We start from the raw sequence: 17,165 nt of genomic DNA on the forward strand, positions 1-17,165 counted from the left end.
GCTGAAACGAAACAGTCAATTAAAAAAAAAAAAAAAAAAAAAGTCTGCCTAAAACCTAGTAATTGTCATTATCAGTTCCCATGTTTTATTGAGCCTATTGTTATGTGGCCCCAGAGACCTGCCATAGGGAAGTATAATGGTCTGCTCTCTGAAGGTTAGGTATCTTATTGCTTCTAGATTGTTAATATGGTTTTCGGCCTTTGGATGTTCTTCTCTAGGTGTTTGCTGAGAGCAAGAATGAGATTGCTTTGGTCCTGTTTGGTACAGATGGCACTGAGAATGCCCTTGCTGGTGAGGACCAGTATCAGAACATCACGGTGCACAGACACCTGATGCTGCCAGATTTTGATTTGCTAGAGGACATTGAAAGCCGAATCCAGCCAGGTTCTCAACAAGCTGACTGTATCCTTTTTCAACCAGAGAAGACTGAAGAAATTTCCTTCAATCTGGGGATTCCTAATCTAGCTTAGTGGAGCTCTCTTATAGTCCCAGCTCTGAGCATCTAGGGATTATTTCGTTCTGAGGAGAGGGAGGTGATGTGGGTAATGATTTAATGTGAAGTTAATCAAATTGGTTACTAGACTGTAGGTTCTCCAGTCATGTGTCCCTTCTCTGCATTACTGATATTGAGAGGTTGGGAGGCATTGAAAGGGAAGATACTAAGAAATATATGTGTGTATTGATTATATACACCAAATTTGGTGGGAGTGCTGGTTAGAAATGTTTGAGGTAGAGAAAAGATAGTTTTAGAATAGTTAACATTCTCCACCCTTTTCTAGTTGGAGGATGCTTTTGTGCTAAAAATCAAGCTGACATCCAAATTGAGATTTCCATTTCTTCCATCAATGTCCTGATTTTAAGGACTTACTCTTATTTATTTATTTATTTTCTGAACAATTAGTAGTATCATCCCTGATGGCTGGGAGGTGCTACTGTATTGAGAGTGACTTGCAATTACTACATTGTGGCTCACTTCTACTTTAAGAATGGACTGTAATCACTAAAAATGACTTCTAGATGCTGATAAAGGGCTTCAAAATTTTTGGTTAAATGAATGGAATGTGTTAGATTGCCTCTTTTTCTTTTTCACAGTATGTTTCAGGATGTGTACATGGATATATAGCATTTGTGAATATATGTTCATGAAATACTTGGAGGAGGGACATTTGAACAGCACTTTTAAGTCCTCACATAGTCCACTGTCTATAATTTCTAGCACTGTGGACTTTGCTGGAAAAAAAAGTTACATGTTCATGGGATGAAGTGACTGGTGTTCTTTCTACCCTTAACTAGCTAAGTCCTGGATGCCCTGATTGTGTGCATGGATGTGATTCAGAATGAAACTGTGTAAGTACCTTACCCAATGAAAGCTGGAAATGATCCTTTCTGTAAAAAATTGTATGGGTTGATATATTCAGAGCACTGTATGATTTGTTATTAATCAAGTAGCATGTTTTTGTTGCTAAAACTTTTGATAGAATTCAGTGGTTCAACCTCTCTGCTTTTTTAAAAGTTTAAGAAGATGAAGGGCTATATTTGGTGAGAATTTCTCTGCAGGGAACAAACACTTGGCATATTTCAGTTTCCTTCTTACTTAATTACCAAGAATCTTTAAAAACACTAAGTGGGGGCTACGAATATAGTTTAGTGATAAAATACTTGCCTAGCATATGCAAGGTACTGGGTTTGATCCCCAGCACCACAAAAACAAAATGAAACAAACTAAATAAAATAAAAGGTAAAAAGTACCAAGTGGTGTATAATCCCTAAGTAACTGATATTAAGTATATAGTAACTCTGACAAACTTCCTAGTTCATTATTTAATTATTGTGCCATGAAAATGTATGTCTTTGAACAAACACAGAAACTCTGCTCAGTTACCACATATATTTGGATTTGTAGAAAATAACAAAAATTGATTTCTTAATGTGATAACTCTCTCTCTCAGAGGAAAGAAGTTTGAGAAGAGGCATATCGAAGTGTTCACTGACCTCAGCAGCCCATTCAGCAAAGATCAGCTGGATATTATAATTCATAACTTGAAGAAATTTGGCATCTCCCTGCAGTTCTTGTAAGATCCTAAGAATAATGTATGTAGACAAGTCCTGCCATCCATCCCTAATGCAGTGAATGGGACCCTTTATGTAGACTCCATAAGAGTCTTCTCTTTTGACTAACTTGGAATCTGTGACATGACTTACTGCTCAGCAAACACTGATTATTCTTTGTGTTCTAGGAACTCTTTTTTTTTTTTTTTTTTTTTTTTTTTTTTAGTTCACCGACTAGTTTAATACTCTTGCAACACGATCATTTCTCCTCTGAACCTTCTTTTTTTTTTTAAACCTTTTTTTTTATTTTATTGTAAACAAATGGGATACATGTTGTTTCTCTGTTTGTACATGGCATAAAGGCATACCATTTGTGTAATCATAAATTTACATAGGGTAATGTTGTTTGATTCATTCTGTTATTTTTTCCCTTCCCCCCACCCCTCTTTTCCCTCTATACAGTCCTTCCTTCCTCCATTCTTGCCCCCCTCCCTAACCCTAACTCTAACCCTATCACTAACCCTTCCCTCCCCCCATTATGTGTCCTCATCCACTTATTAGCGATATCATTCGACCTTTGGTTTTTTGAGATTGGCTTATCTCACTTAGCATGATATTCTCCAATTTCATCCATTTGCCTGCGAATGCCATAATTTTATCATTCTTTATGGCTGAGTAATATTCCATTGTATATATATACCACAGTTTCTTTATCCATTCATCAATTGAAGGACATCTAGGTTGGTTCCACAATCTGGCTATTGTGAATTGAGCAGCTGTGAACATTGATGTGGCTGTATCTCTGTAGTATGCTGATTTTAAGTCCTTTGGGTATAGGCCAAGGAGTGGGATAGCTGGGTCAAATGGTGGTTCCATTCCAAGTTTTCTAAGGAATCTCCACACTGCTTTCCAGAGTGGCTGCACTAATTTGCAGCCCCACCAGCAATGTATGAGTGTACCTTTTTCCCACATCCTCGCCAACACCTGTTGTTGCTTGTATTTTTGATAATCGCCATTCTAATTGGGGTGAGATGGAATCTTAGGGTGGTTTTGATTTGCATTTCTCTTATTACTAGAGATGTTGAACATTTTTCCATATGTTTGTTGATTGCTTGTAGATCTTCTTCTGTGAAGTGTCTATTCATTTCCTTAGCCCATTTGTTGATTGGATTATTTGCATTCTTGGTGTAGAGTTTTTTGAGTTCTTTATAGATTCTGGAGATTAGTGCTCTATCTGAAGTATGATTGGCAAAGATTTTCTCCCACTCTGTAGGCTCTCTCTTCACATTGATGATAGTTTCCTTTGCTGAGAGAAAGCTTTTTAGTTTGAATCTATCCCAGTTATTGATTCTTGCTTTTATTTCTTGTGCTATGGGAGTCCTGCTGAGGAAGTCTGGTCCTAAGCCAACGTGTTGAAGATATGGACCTACTTTTTCTTCTATAATTTGCAGGGTCTCTGGTCTAATTCCAAGGTCCTTAATCCATTTTGAGTTTAGTTTCGTGCATGGTGAGAGATATGGGTTTAGTTTCATTCTGTTGCATATGGATTTCCAATTCTCCCAGCGCCATTTGTTGAAGAGGCTATCTTTTCTCCATTGCATATTTTGGCTCCTTTGTCTGGTATGAGAAAATTGTATTTATTTGGGTTTGTGTCCGTGTCCTCTATTCTGTACCATTGATCTACCTTTCTATTTAGGTACCAATACCATGTCGTTTTTGTTACTATTGCTTTGTAGTAGAGTTGAAGATCTGGTATTTCGATACGCCCTGTTTCACTCTTCCTGCTAAGGATTGCTTTAGCTATTCTCAAAGTATTCCATAAAATAGAAGAGGAGGGAACCCTCCCAAACTCATTCTATGAAGCCAATATCACCCTGATACCTAAACCAGACAGAGACACATCGAGGAAAGAAAATTTCAGACCAATATCCTTAATGAACATCGACACAAAAATTCTCAACAAAATTTTAGCAAATCACATACAAAAACATATTAAAAAGATAGTGCACCATGATCAAGTGGGTTTCATCCCAGGGATGGAAGGTTGGTTCAACATCAGGAAATCAATAAATGTAATTCACCATATCAATAGACTTAAAGTCAAGAATCACATGATTATTTCAATCGATGCAGAAAAAGCATTTGATAAAATACAGCACCCCTTCATGCTCAAAACACTAGAAAAAATAGGGATAGTGGGAACATTCTTTAACATTGTAAAGGCCATCTATGCTAAGCCCATGGCTAATATCATTCTAAATGGTGAAAAACTGAAAGCATTCCCCCTAAAAACTGGAACAAGGCAGGGATGCCCTCTTTCACCACTTCTATTCAATATCTTCCTTGAAACTCTAGCCAGAGCAATTAGACAAACCAAAGAAATTAAAGGGATACGAATTGGAAAAGAAGAACTCAAACTATCCCTATTTGCTGATGATATGATTATATACTTAGAGGAACCAGGAAATTCCACCAGAAAACTTTTAGAACTCATAAGTGAATTCAGTAAAATAGCGGGATATAAGATCAATGCACATAAATCTAATGCATTTTTATACATAAGTGATGAATCTTTGGAAAGAATAATCAGGAAAACTACCCCATTCACAATAGCCTCAAAAAAAATAAAATACTTGGGAATCAATCTCACAAAAGAGGTGAAAGACCTCTACAATGAGAACTACAGTACACTAAAGAAAGAAATTAAAAAAAACCTTAGAAGATGGAAAGATCTTCCATGTTCTTGGATAGGAAGAATTAATATTGTCAAAATGGCCATACTACCTAAAGTGCTATACAGATTCAATGCAATTCCAATTAAAATCTCAATGACGTACCTTACAGAAATAGAGCAAGCAATTATGAAATTCATCTGGAAGAATAAGAAACCCAGAATAGCTAAAGCAATCCTTAGTAGGAACTCTTTTGAATTGTGATAAGGAGATGGAAATCCCATTGATACACAGTGATACATAGGAATTGGACTCAGTAACAAATTATTTGTGTACAATTATTAGATTCAAAGAATTGAGGGATTAGAAGAATATTTTGAGGTTCAGTTTCTCTCTTGCCTGCATAGATTTTATTCAAACAGTTATCAGATTGATGATTTCTTTATTGAAATAACTCACCAGAATTGTCCTACTGATAGTAGATGCTTTGGTGTGGACAAAAGTGTCTACTTGGAAATCATTTTATAGCATATGTAATGTTTATATTTAACACTGTCTCTGATCTGAAGGATGCAGAGACATGTAAAATAATTTTCTTGTTTGTACTTAGAGATGGGGAAACAGATTTATGGGGAAGCATGTACTTCACAGTTTATTAGGCAGTTCCTCCTTTCACAGTAACTTAAATTTGCCCTCCAGCATTTACTTCCTTCATCTTGTGTCCCTAACAAAGAAAATCTTCACTGCAGTAATCGAGGGGCTGCATTTGAGATCTATTTTTCTTGTCCTACTTTTGGTGAAACAAGTGATGGTATAGGATATTGAATTATTAATCTGGGGACACTCAGTTTTCAAATTGAGAGCTATACTAAGAAGCTCTATCTGTGAGTGGTAAGCCTTTGGCTCCTTAAAATGCTTGCCATAGGGAATTGAGAACCTCTCTCGCATGTATATATCTCATAATACTGCTGAGGGACATTTTCCTGTAGGACGATAGAAAGAGAGTTCTGAATAACCCATCAAACTGATAGTTGTTAAGACAGTACTTCAGAAAAATTAAGTACTTTTTAAGTGACACTTGTTATTGAGATGAGGGTTTCTCAGTACTATAGAATCCCGGCTCAGCTTCTGTTCCCTATTCTTGATCTCAGGATGCCTCTACACAGTTGAAGCGTACTGTACTGCACTTATACCAGTGTCATTTGAAAAAACTGCAGGGTTTTTTTTTTTTTGGGTTTTTTTTTTTTTTTTTGGGTATGAGAAATCCAGAATGTGGGATGCTTGTTATTGACTGGTTGCCTTTTTTCTTGGGTAATATGTTTTCTTCTTGTGCTATAAACTACCATTATACAGAGCTTATGATTTTATTGTTCTGTGTATTCCATGTTTGGTCATTTTTTCTAGGTGGATTTAAAAAATATCAGCAGCATAAAGAAGCACTGTGTTTTTATCAGTCTTGTTCCATGGACACAACTTTTAGTTTCTTCTGCTGATTATTGAGAAAGCTTACTTTTGATTAAATGCAGGGTAGAAGAACTGTTATTGTAACTTTTTTTTAAGGGTAAACGTGTATTTCTTCATTTTCTTGTCAGTTATTCCTTCTTCCTGGCTAATGCTGTGGAAATAGCAGTAATGTAAAGCAAACTCTGGGTGCCACACCTTGCTTCCTGGAAGCTTTTTATTTGACAAATGATGCAAGACATGCAAATCTGTCATGCAAAGTATGTGTAGAAACATTTCAAATAGAACCCTATTTTAAGTATAGCAAATAAATGATAGGAAAATTTCCTTAAAAATAACCATCCACATAGAGGTGGCCAATAGAGAATGTTGAGTGAACTGAAAAGGTTCAAATTTAGCCATTTAGTTTTGTAGGTGTAAGAGAGTAAAGCACAGCGGGGTGCTGCTGTGGAAAGAACCTTGCCCTTTCAGTCAGGTGACTGAATTTTTGCTCCATTACTTATTAGCTTTGTAGCTTTGGCCAAATTATTTCATCTCAGCAGCTTTAGTTACTTTTAGAAAATGGAGGTACAAATCTCTAATGTAATGATTAAATGAGATTGTTGATGCAAAAGCATTTATAAAGTATCATAGAATATTAACAAAATATATTTGGATGGTTTATTTTTTAATTTGTGTATTGATTATTGAATATTATTTATTATTGAATATTTTTATGACTAGAATCCCAACTTAGTATTGGTCTCATTTCAATCAAACACCTAGCACAAAACACAAGAACAAAATTGGATTTACTTATATCTAGCAATTTTATGATTTCTGTATGGAAATTCCATGTCTGCAATAATATTTGAGCTTTAAATATTTTACATACATTCTTTTATTTAAGCCCCATAATAACTTTGAGGGATTATTAGTAGGCTTTGGTTTTTCTTTTGCCTGCCTAGAATATCAGAAAGCCTTTTTCTAAAAAATATTTCTTCCTGAATTCTAACTTTCTAGCCCAGCTTATACTGATATCTTCTAGTTTTGACCCTCAGGCTATCATTGTTTCTGGTTGTTCTGAATTTGAGACCACTGGATTAGACACTGAGGCCCTCTTAGGTAGTAAAGTTGGGCAGTGTGATTTTGTATTAGTGCATCCTGTTGCTTTGACAAAATCCTTAGACTGAGAAATTTAGAAATAAAAGAAATTTATTCCTCAGGGTTCTAGAGGCTTGGAAAGTTCAAGATCACAGCCTAAGCAGCTTCAGTGTTTGGTAAAGGATTTTGCTTCCAAGATGCTGCCTGTTGCCCTTTCTTCACATGGCAGAAAGGGCAAAAAGGATAGAGGGGCACTTCCTTCAACCTCTTTTTTCATTTTCTTTTCTTTTTTCTTTGGTACTAGGGGTTGACCCAGAGGCACATTACCACTGAGCCTCATCCCTAGTGTTTTAGTCAGATGTTTCACTGTCGTAACTAAAAGATCTGACCAGAATAATTTTACAGGAGGAAAAGTTCATTTGAGAGCTCACAGTTTCAGAGGTCTTAGTCATAGAAGGCCAGCTCCATACCTTGGGGCTTGAGATGAGGCTGCACATCATGGAGGAGTGTGTGGCGGAGGGAAGCAGCTCACATGAGATCAGAAAGCAGAGAGAGACTTCACTCGCCAAATACAAATATATACCCCATAGCCATGCCCTACCATTTAGTTAATCCTGTCAGGGATTAATTTACTGATTGGTTTAAGACTCTTACAACCCAATCATTTTTCCTCTGAACCTTCTTGCATTGTCTCACACATGAGATTTTGGGGGACACCTCACATCCAAACATAATACCCAGTCTTTTTTATTTTCTTTTTTCTTTTTCTTTTTTGGTATGATGGATTGAATTCAGGGGTGCTTAACCACTGAGCCACATCCTCCACCCTTTTATTTGTTATTTTTGAGACAGGGTCTTGCTAAGGGGCTTCAGTCCTTGGTAAGCTGCTAAGACTAGATTTGAACTTGTGATCCTCCTGTCTCAGACTCCTGAGTCATTGGGATTATAAGTGTGGGCCACCATGCCTTGCTCTTTTATTTTTTTATTTTTTATTTTGATACAGGCTCACTAAATTGCTGAGCATCTCATTAAGTTGCCCAGGCTAGCCTCAGACTTGGCATCCTCCTGTCCCAGCCTCCTGAGTTGCTGGGATTATAGGTGTGCACCCCTGTGCCTGGACCCTTTAATCTCTTATAGAGAATCTCTGATCCCATTTCTGTGGATTCCACTATCATGATTTAATCACCCCTCAAAATATCTCACTTCTTAATACTATCACATTAATGATTAAGTTTCAACATGGGAATTTTGGGGGACACATTTAGACCATAGCAGAGGTTGAGTGTGTTTGGAGGCAGTGTGGAAGAGGCCATCCTTGAGCAAGTAAAGCCATTATAAAGGCAAATGGAGGCACGTTATGGAGAGAGATAGTGAGAGGTTCCTGGAGTGCATAATTGTGGCTTTTGAGACCCTGGGTCTAGTTTGCGAAGGGCATGTACAGCTTTTTTTTTTTTTTAGTTATTTGGTTATATAACTCAATAAATTTCCCCTTTTTACCAAATCAAAGAGGTTTCAGCCTTTTGAAATGGAAAGAGTATTGACTAAGGTAGATAAGTGTCTATTGACAAATGAGAAATGTGAAATTTGGTGAGATTGACTGACAGGAGTATTTTCTCATAGCTAATGAGTAGTAGTCAAAGGATTGGAACCCAGATTATCTGGCTTCAGAGCCAGAGTCCTCTTAACTGTTGCCAATCTTTTCTTGATAGTTTGCCTTTCCCAATTGGCAAGAAAGATGGTACTGGGGACAGAGGAGATGGCAGCTTGTACTTAGACCTCCGTGGACCCTCCTTTCCTCAAAAAGGTATCACTGAGCAGCAAAAAGAAGGCATTCAGATGGTGAAAAAGGTGATGCTGTCTTTAGAAGGTGAAGATGGGCTGGATGAAATTTACTCCTTCCGGTAAGAAGTTAAAATAGGTGACAGCTTTTAATTGTACCCAAATAAATTTATTTTGATCATGTATCCCCCTAATACTTTGCTTTTTCTTAGCTGCTTCTTGAATTAGCAGTCATTCTTTAAATATATTCTGAGTTTTATTAAAGAAATGATATATTCACCCTCATCCCCCTTTTCTGGGTTTATATGGTTATCACAGCTTTCTCATTTATTTCCAGACTTGTATAAATGGAATTTGGGAATATACCCAAAAAAAAGGTATTTATCAAGTCAGTTTGTAAAGAATGAAGTAGTAGATTTTTTCTTTATGCCAAGCTTGAGGCACTTTTCTTGGGTTTTTCTTTCATATCTCTGTGGAAAACATTTTCAGTTATAAAAAGTGGTATCAAATCTGGAATAGTCAGTATTCCTTTGTCTTGATTTAGGTTTTAGGGTGAGGGTTTTTTTTGTTTGTTTGTTTTTAACTTTTGGTCACAAAATAGTTTGATCAGACCAAAAACAAAATTTAAACCCAAAACCTAAAGAATTCACAGACAGTGTATTTCACATGGGCATTATGAAGACAAAATGATTTTTAAAAAGTGAAATCTCTGAAATGCCATGTAACAATGAAGCAAACTGCTTTTTTCATCCGTTCATAATGACTGTGAGAGAAACCCATCTTCTTATCCATCTTATTCTCAGTTAGAATTGGGCATACACTTATTTTGAGAAAAAACCATATAGGAATCAGTGGCATCTAGAGTAGTATAAGGGGCCTGATTTGGCAATAGATTATTTTACTAAGCCCTGTGGCTCTTGTGGATTCGGATCCTTAGGGGAAATACTGCTTGATGTTCATGAATTAATTCCAGTTTATCAATTAGTAGTCAAAATACAGGCAGGCAATTTAAGCAGAATTCTTAACTGAAGTAAAGATTCAGCAACAAGAATTTTTTGAGTAGCTCTAGTATGTATCTGCTCATATTTTTCTCAGTCACAATTTTTTTTATTTCTGATAAGGTGTAACTGACAAATATTACATCCTTATTTTCTAAATATGGAAATTATAGGTAAATTAAAGTTTTGGAAATGGAATTATAATTTCCCACAGAGTTGCTAAAGAAATCAATAAGGAATACTGTAAAGTGAATTTTCTTGGCATAATGTGTTATTCACAATATGTGCCGATACATGTTCTTAGGTTATCTCACTTAAAAAATTTGGGAATACATGCCTTAAACTAACATATTAGCCATGATAACATAAAGAAAAATTATAGGCCAATTTAAATTTTAAAAATTATTTTTAAAGTTTTTTTCCTCCCTGTAGAATAGCAAGCAGATACATTATTGACTATGCATTGTCCTAGCAATTTGAAGCTACTTTGATTTTAGATCTGCCATAAAGGTATGAACTAGATCCTTACCATCCAGAATCCCTTAGCCACATGTGGCTAAGTTTAAATAAATTTTTAAATAAATTTTTAAAATTTGGTCCTTAGTCACACTAGCCACCTTTCAAGTGTTCTGTTGGCTGTTGGGTAGTCATGGTTAGAAATGGAATATTTCATTAGATAAATATATAATATATATAAGTATATATATTTTATTATATAAATTATACTTGATAGCTCTAGACTAGACTTACCCCATTGAAGATCTTGGGAAGACAAATTGAATTCTTGGGGAGATTTAACTGTACTGCATAACTGATAAGAATTGTTCTCAAATCTTATATATTAGATACTGGTCTTTAGAATTTCCCCTGGAACAGAATCTATATCCTTATGATGATGGTTTTAGACCTGACTCATAACTTGGATTAGTAATGTCTTATGAGACATGTTATATCTGGCAGAGACCCATTCATTCCCCAGCAAACCCAAAGCAAACATGTACTGTAAACTTGGGAAACGGTGTCAGTAGAATACCAATTATTTATTTAAAATCAGTTCTGAGAATTGGAGTCTATTGAGGTCTCTCTGTTTATAACTGTGAATGATGTAAGATTATTCCCTTGACCTTTTTGTAGATCTGTTTTTCATATATACCAAGGAGATGGAGCCAAAGGCTTCAAGTATATTTGGTTGCTAATTGCTTTGCTTTTTGTCTTAGTGAAACCATAAATTCCACCTGTCCTATAATCTAGGTTGTGTTTCATTAGAGCAAATAAAAGTAGAGTTGAAGAAGCACTCTATATTGCTCCTCTTCCAGCCCTTCCCACCAGTAAAAAACCTAGAGTTATCTATATTAAGACTAAATGTAGACAAATAATTTGCTGTATCCCCAATAGTCTTTACTTAACTCTTTCTACCGTGTGCATAAAAATAGATCAGGTCTTTTAAGAGAATTGGAATTAACTAATGAAGTTGTGAATTGTGGTGTTATAAGCAGTGGTGTTATATTCCAAAGCAGGGTTTTTATCCTCAGGTTCATTGTTTTCAGGGAGTTGATGAACCTTTTTATATTGTGTGCAAACTCGTTTGTGAATGTGCTTTTATCATATCCTCAAAGGTGTCCTAGGTCCTGAGAAAAATGTAAAGAATCACTGGCAGAGTTGAAAGAAATGATTGAATAGGGGAAGATACAGTTATTTATTTTCACCTGTCAATAAAACAATTCAAGTCCTACTTCCTCCTGAGCCATTTTACTTGTGTTCTGGCTCTCTCCCAAATGATTGTCATTTTCCTGCCATCCCCTGCTGTTCCTCTCTCTGAATCATCAACATCTCATTTCTCATTCTAGAAAATTGAGTGCATTATCCAGCACAAGGTAGCATTTTTAAATTGTGACTTTTATTGTATATTTTTCCTTATTAAGTGAGAGTCTGAGACAACTATGTGTCTTTAAGAAAATTGAAAGGCGTTCCATGCCCTGGTCCTGCCAGCTGACCATTGGCTCCAATTTGTCTATAAAGATCGTGGCCTATAAATCGGTAAGTGGTAGGTACACATTTTTTAAAGAGAAGTTACCAGAGAGCTAAATATGCTTATATAAGCAGCTGACAATTCATGTGTGGGTTATTCAGAGTATAATTAATGCTTCTCTAGCTGCTTTCCCTTTTCATTTAGTCTCTGTTTAGCTTCTTATGTAAAAGGCATGCCAGGAGAAGTTTTAAGAATTGTTTATGATAGAGTTTGATTCCCTCCCTCTCTCTGCATTAATAATTCATTGTTTTTCATGAGTTCAGTTTTTTTGGTCTCTCTTTCTCTTTCCTTTTCTTTTCTTTTTTTTTAAAGAAAGAAAATCTTATTAAGTTGACATTGTAATATGGCAGAAATGTAGATGGTGTGAAAAAGTTCAGGGTTTTGGAGACTCAGTCACACCTAGTTCACCTGATAGTGACAAGATCTATGAAATGTTAAAAGATGGTGAGTTGTTATTGTGAAATTACGTTTCATAATATATGTACATTTAACCATAATAGCATGCTTTAAAAAGTGAGTTTCTTTTGGTAATTATTTAATGAAATTTCAGTCTGAGTCAGAATCTCTGACCTGTCCTTCCACATGAACAAGGACTTGCTTTTTTCTTTAAATGTACAAAATAAAATAAAAACATTTTAAGTATATAAAATAAATATACAAACATGTTTTTGTATATTCAAGGACTGAGTTCCTAAACACATGATATGTCATAAGAACCTTTGAGGTAGTTCTTTATTTTGGGTTCCATTAAAGCCTAGAATAGGGTCCCTAGGAATGAGAATAGTTTCCTCCCTTCTTTATTTGGTTTCTTTTCAGTATGTTGATTTGTGACTATTGATATAATGCCTTCTCTTTCTTTTTTTATTAGAATACTAATAAAGTATATGAGGGTTTTGCACAGAAAGTATTTATGTATATTCAGATATTAATAATTGTAGATTATCCTAGTGGAGAATCGGAATGTAGAGAAAGTTGTATTTCCTATTATAAAATAAGGCAGCATTTCCATAATAGGTAAGAGCAAACAAAACAACGTAACTAGAGTAATTGTTCTTGATTTTTGTTTGTGAAACAGAGTGCATATTAGGTTTTTCTACCAGAATCCTAGATTTCCTTATTTTTCCTTTATTTTTCTTTTGGAAATAAGATTATGCAGGAGAAAATTAAAAAGACTTGGATGGTTGTGGATGCAAGAAGCCTAAAGAAAGAAGATATACAAAAAGAAACAGTTTATTGCTTAAATGATGATGATGAAACTGAAGTTCCCAAAGAGGATACTATTCAAGGTATTTTAGTATGAGTTTGCACTTTATCCTAAAAGAGATTTTCTTCAAGGCAATTTGAGACAGGCTACTATTCATATTATTGTTCACTTAAGGATTTTTCTTTGAGTAATAGATAAGATGCAGCTATCTGATGGGATGATGGAGACTTTAGGTCCTTAAGCTCATCTGTTGGGACTAAGGCAGAATGTCTTCTAGGAGAGCAGGTATTTTATCCCTGCCAATTTTAAATGTCTCAGGTGACAGGACTTAATACTTGGCTTTATTTTAAAGTCGAAACTTATTAGCTAGGAGAATGTTTTACATTAAAGTAGCTAAAGCAAGTTTTTTTTTGTTTGTTTGTTTATTTTTTACTTCCATTATGATTATTCTTCCAAGTTCCAATTTCAATTATTATATCCAGATATGTTCCCTTCAGTTAATTCAGGGGATAAGAAAGATTATTTTTGTTTGTTATATTACTTTGGACTCACTAAGATCTTTAAAGTTGTACTTATATATGATTCCCATTTGGTTTAAGGTAGCAACCAGGATTCTTACAGAAATTTATTGCCATGCTATGTACTACTCAGTATAGTTTTGATTTACAAGTTTTGACAAAAATTTTATCTGTAGCACTGTATTTCATTCATATGTGTGTTAGGAGTAGAAAGATTTCAAAGTGGGAATGGTTTTGACTCCCTGGAGGATTATGTATGAAGAATAGTTAATACCCTCTAGTTTCTAATAATTCTTTAATTCAGTTCTGATGGTTTGATCCTGGTATAATTGACCCATAGTAGGAAGAGTAAGTAGCATGGTTAAAGGCCCAAGACCATGAATAGGGGACTTGGTGTGGTATCTGATAGACAACCTGCATTTTCTCTTTTAATTGTCATAGTAACCTAAAGAAGCAGGCACTTGTTATTTCCACTTCACAGTTAAGAGAACCAAGGCTGAAAGGTATTTGTTAACATATTCAAAGTCACACAGCTAACAGCAGAACTTGAATCTAAGGCTGTGTTCCTTTACAGTCTGTGTTCCTACATACTATTCTGAATTAGGACTGACTAATGAAAGACTTTGAATGATAGGATATGTTCATACATAATTTTGAAAGCAGTGTGGTATCAAATGACAATTTTGACGAGCAGGGAATCATTGGGACTACATTTTAGGAAATTGAATATGACAGTTGGGTACTGGATGGATTGGAAGGAGAAGGGACTAGAGATGAGGATGTCAGTTTTTTTTTTTTTTTTTTTTTGGTTGTTAGCAAAGAAAATTCTGGTTATGTTACACAAAGAGAAAATTTACAGTGAGGCAATGGAAAAAGAGTTAAAGCCTGTTTGGGTTGAAAGAGCATTGAAGCACATCTTTTTCACCTTTATCTCTTTGTGGTTATTCATAGACATCCTTTCCCAGTCCTCCTTGACCCACCTCCTAATATGTAGAATTCTCTTTCTTACGCAGAGGGACTATAGTGTACACATGTGGGCAAAGGAATATGGTTATGTGTTGTAGTTTTTTTGTACTTTCTGCCAGGTACAAAATTAAAATTATTTGCCCTTTAAGTGAAAACACAAGACTTTTTTTTTTTTTTTTTTTTGCAGGGTTTGGGGGAAGGTATCAGGAATTAAACTTGGGGGCACTCAACCACTGAGCCACATCCCCAGCTCTATTTTGTGTTTTATTTAGAGACAGGGTCTCCTTGAGTTGTTTAGTGCCTCACTTTTGCTGAGGCTGGCTTTGAACTCTTGATCCTCCTACCTCAGCCTCCCGAGCCACTGGGATTACAGGCATGAGCCACCATGCCCAGCCACAAAACATCTTTAGTTAGAACTTTCAGGTTACCTTTAAATGATTCAAGTGAAAAATTGACTGATACAGAAAAAGGTAGAAAAGCTTTTGGTTTAGATACCACTATTAATGAAGTACCATGCATTTTTCTGTTAAAATGTTGTTGGAATTTTTTAGTTATTTTTGCCATTTTTTTAAACGTGATGAAAAGAGCAATGTGAATTTTATCATTGTTTTTAATATATGGCATCAACAGACTAATAGAAACAAATAAACTCTAGATCATAGACTCTGCCCCCGGACACCCAGGTTTTTTATTTTTTTAATTGTTGTTGTTTGTTTGTTTCTTGGGGTAAAGATGAATGTGCTTTTCCTTTGCATTTACTTTGAATTTTGATGATCCTTGCCCCCACTAAATATATAAGATACTGTGTTTTGAAAGGGCATAATCTTTCCACAGGGCACAAGCCTTGGAATAGGTTTGGGTTTGGAGTTTTTGTCTTTTTGTTTTTTAGGTGGGGGTGAGGACTGCATTTATGTAGATTTCTAATGAATTAAAAAGAAAAAAAATACAGTCAAATCCAAAAAATAGAATAAATTTAAATGCAGAAAAAAATGTATAGCTGAACAGTTGAATGTTTCCGAACAGAATAATTTTGGTTTCTTCAGTAGTTATCTGTATATCTCCAGCATGGGTTTTTGAGAACATTTTCTTCTAAAAATTTCCTATGGATGGTTTTCTTTGTGGGTCTCCAGGTTTCTGAATAAATGTGTTCTTGTTATTATGTTTACAAATCATGCTTGTACTTTAGTCTACCATGGTTTATCTTTGGAGGATAACTAGTACATTGCATTTGTGACATTGTTTCTTCCAGGCTGGATAATCATTAAGGTAACTAGATTGCAAAAGATGCTACTTAAAAAAATGTAATTAGATTTTAATCTTCTCTATATTGTATATGTGGTTTGTGTATCTGCTGCTGCTCTTTCCCTGTTGATCACGAGGGGCAGTAATTTGATTCCAGGGAATAGAAGATGGAGGCTTGCTCTGGAGTATGCCTGCATTGTTTAATATATGTATAGAGCTCATTTCATCTCAGAGAAAATGAGGCCCCATATGCTTAACAGATGCTCTTCTCTCATTCTCTAGGGTTCCGCTATGGAAGTGATATAATTCCTTTCTCTAAAGTGGATGAGGAACAAATGAAATATAAATCGGAGGGGAAGTGCTTCTCTGTTTTGGGATTTTGTAGATCTTCTCAGGTACAGCAATTACTTTGCAATTGTGAACAAAATACATGAGCTTTTCCTCAGCTGTTACTTGAGGTGGTATGCTTTTGATTGATCATTTCATTTACAGTATATGTTTAGTTTATTTTTTTTTCTTTAATGTAGCCTGGGGGTTAGTGTAGCTATTTTTGATTTTTGATACTCTTCCCTTTTTTTTGGTACTAGTGATTGAACCCAGGGTTGCTCTACCACTGAGCTACATCCCTGGGTTTTTTTATATTTTTGAGACAGGGTCTTGGTAAGTTCGAGGGTTTTACTAAATTTCTGAGACTGGCCTTGAACTTCTGATTCTTCTGCCTAAGTCTCCTGAGTTGCTGGGATTACAGGTGTGTGCCGCTGCACCCAGCTTATTTTTGATTTTTGAAGAGAAAAACCAAGATGTAAATAAATCTGAAGAATAGATTCAATCGTCACTTCCTCATTTTGCTGCCCATCAAAGCTTATAGAAACCTTAAAGGTAAAGAAGTAGTGTCCATTTCTTTGCTGTGGTATTGCTTCCTCTAAACTGTTATGTGTAATGGAGTGTTTTAGTTGATTGCTGCCTGGGTTTTGAATGACATTAACTCTCAGAAAAACATTGATTTATAGTGGTCACTTTCCTTCTCAGTTCCAATGTAGGATGTGAAACTTATCTATAAGTAGTAACATGGGTTTTAGGCTCCAAAGAAGAAAAATAACAAAATAGACACATGGGAAATGGAGTAATTCACCATGGGATACCACATGCTATCTTAGAAGGGAT

The 17,165-nt window shown here is 35.4% G+C and overlaps 1 protein-coding gene across 2 annotated transcripts in view; it reads left to right on the top strand.

Annotated features, from left to right (window-relative positions):
• The window catches only part of XRCC5 (X-ray repair cross complementing 5), a 98,837-nt gene that overhangs the window by 7,223 nt on the left and 74,449 nt on the right, over positions 1–17,165 (top strand). For both annotated transcript variants that reach the window (XM_079132990.1, XM_079132991.1), the window contains exons 3-9: positions 219–402; positions 1,299–1,347; positions 1,950–2,072; positions 8,975–9,166; positions 11,965–12,079; positions 13,219–13,357; positions 16,284–16,396. In XM_079132990.1, the coding sequence (XP_078989116.1) occupies positions 219–402; positions 1,299–1,347; positions 1,950–2,072; positions 8,975–9,166; positions 11,965–12,079; positions 13,219–13,357; positions 16,284–16,396 (915 nt within the window). The remainder of the gene's footprint in view (positions 1–218; positions 403–1,298; positions 1,348–1,949; positions 2,073–8,974; positions 9,167–11,964; positions 12,080–13,218; positions 13,358–16,283; positions 16,397–17,165) is intronic.

This window comes from Sciurus vulgaris, assembly GCF_902686455.1.
Source record: "Sciurus vulgaris genome assembly, chromosome: 3".
NCBI classification, from domain to species: Eukaryota; Metazoa; Chordata; class Mammalia; order Rodentia; family Sciuridae; genus Sciurus; species Sciurus vulgaris.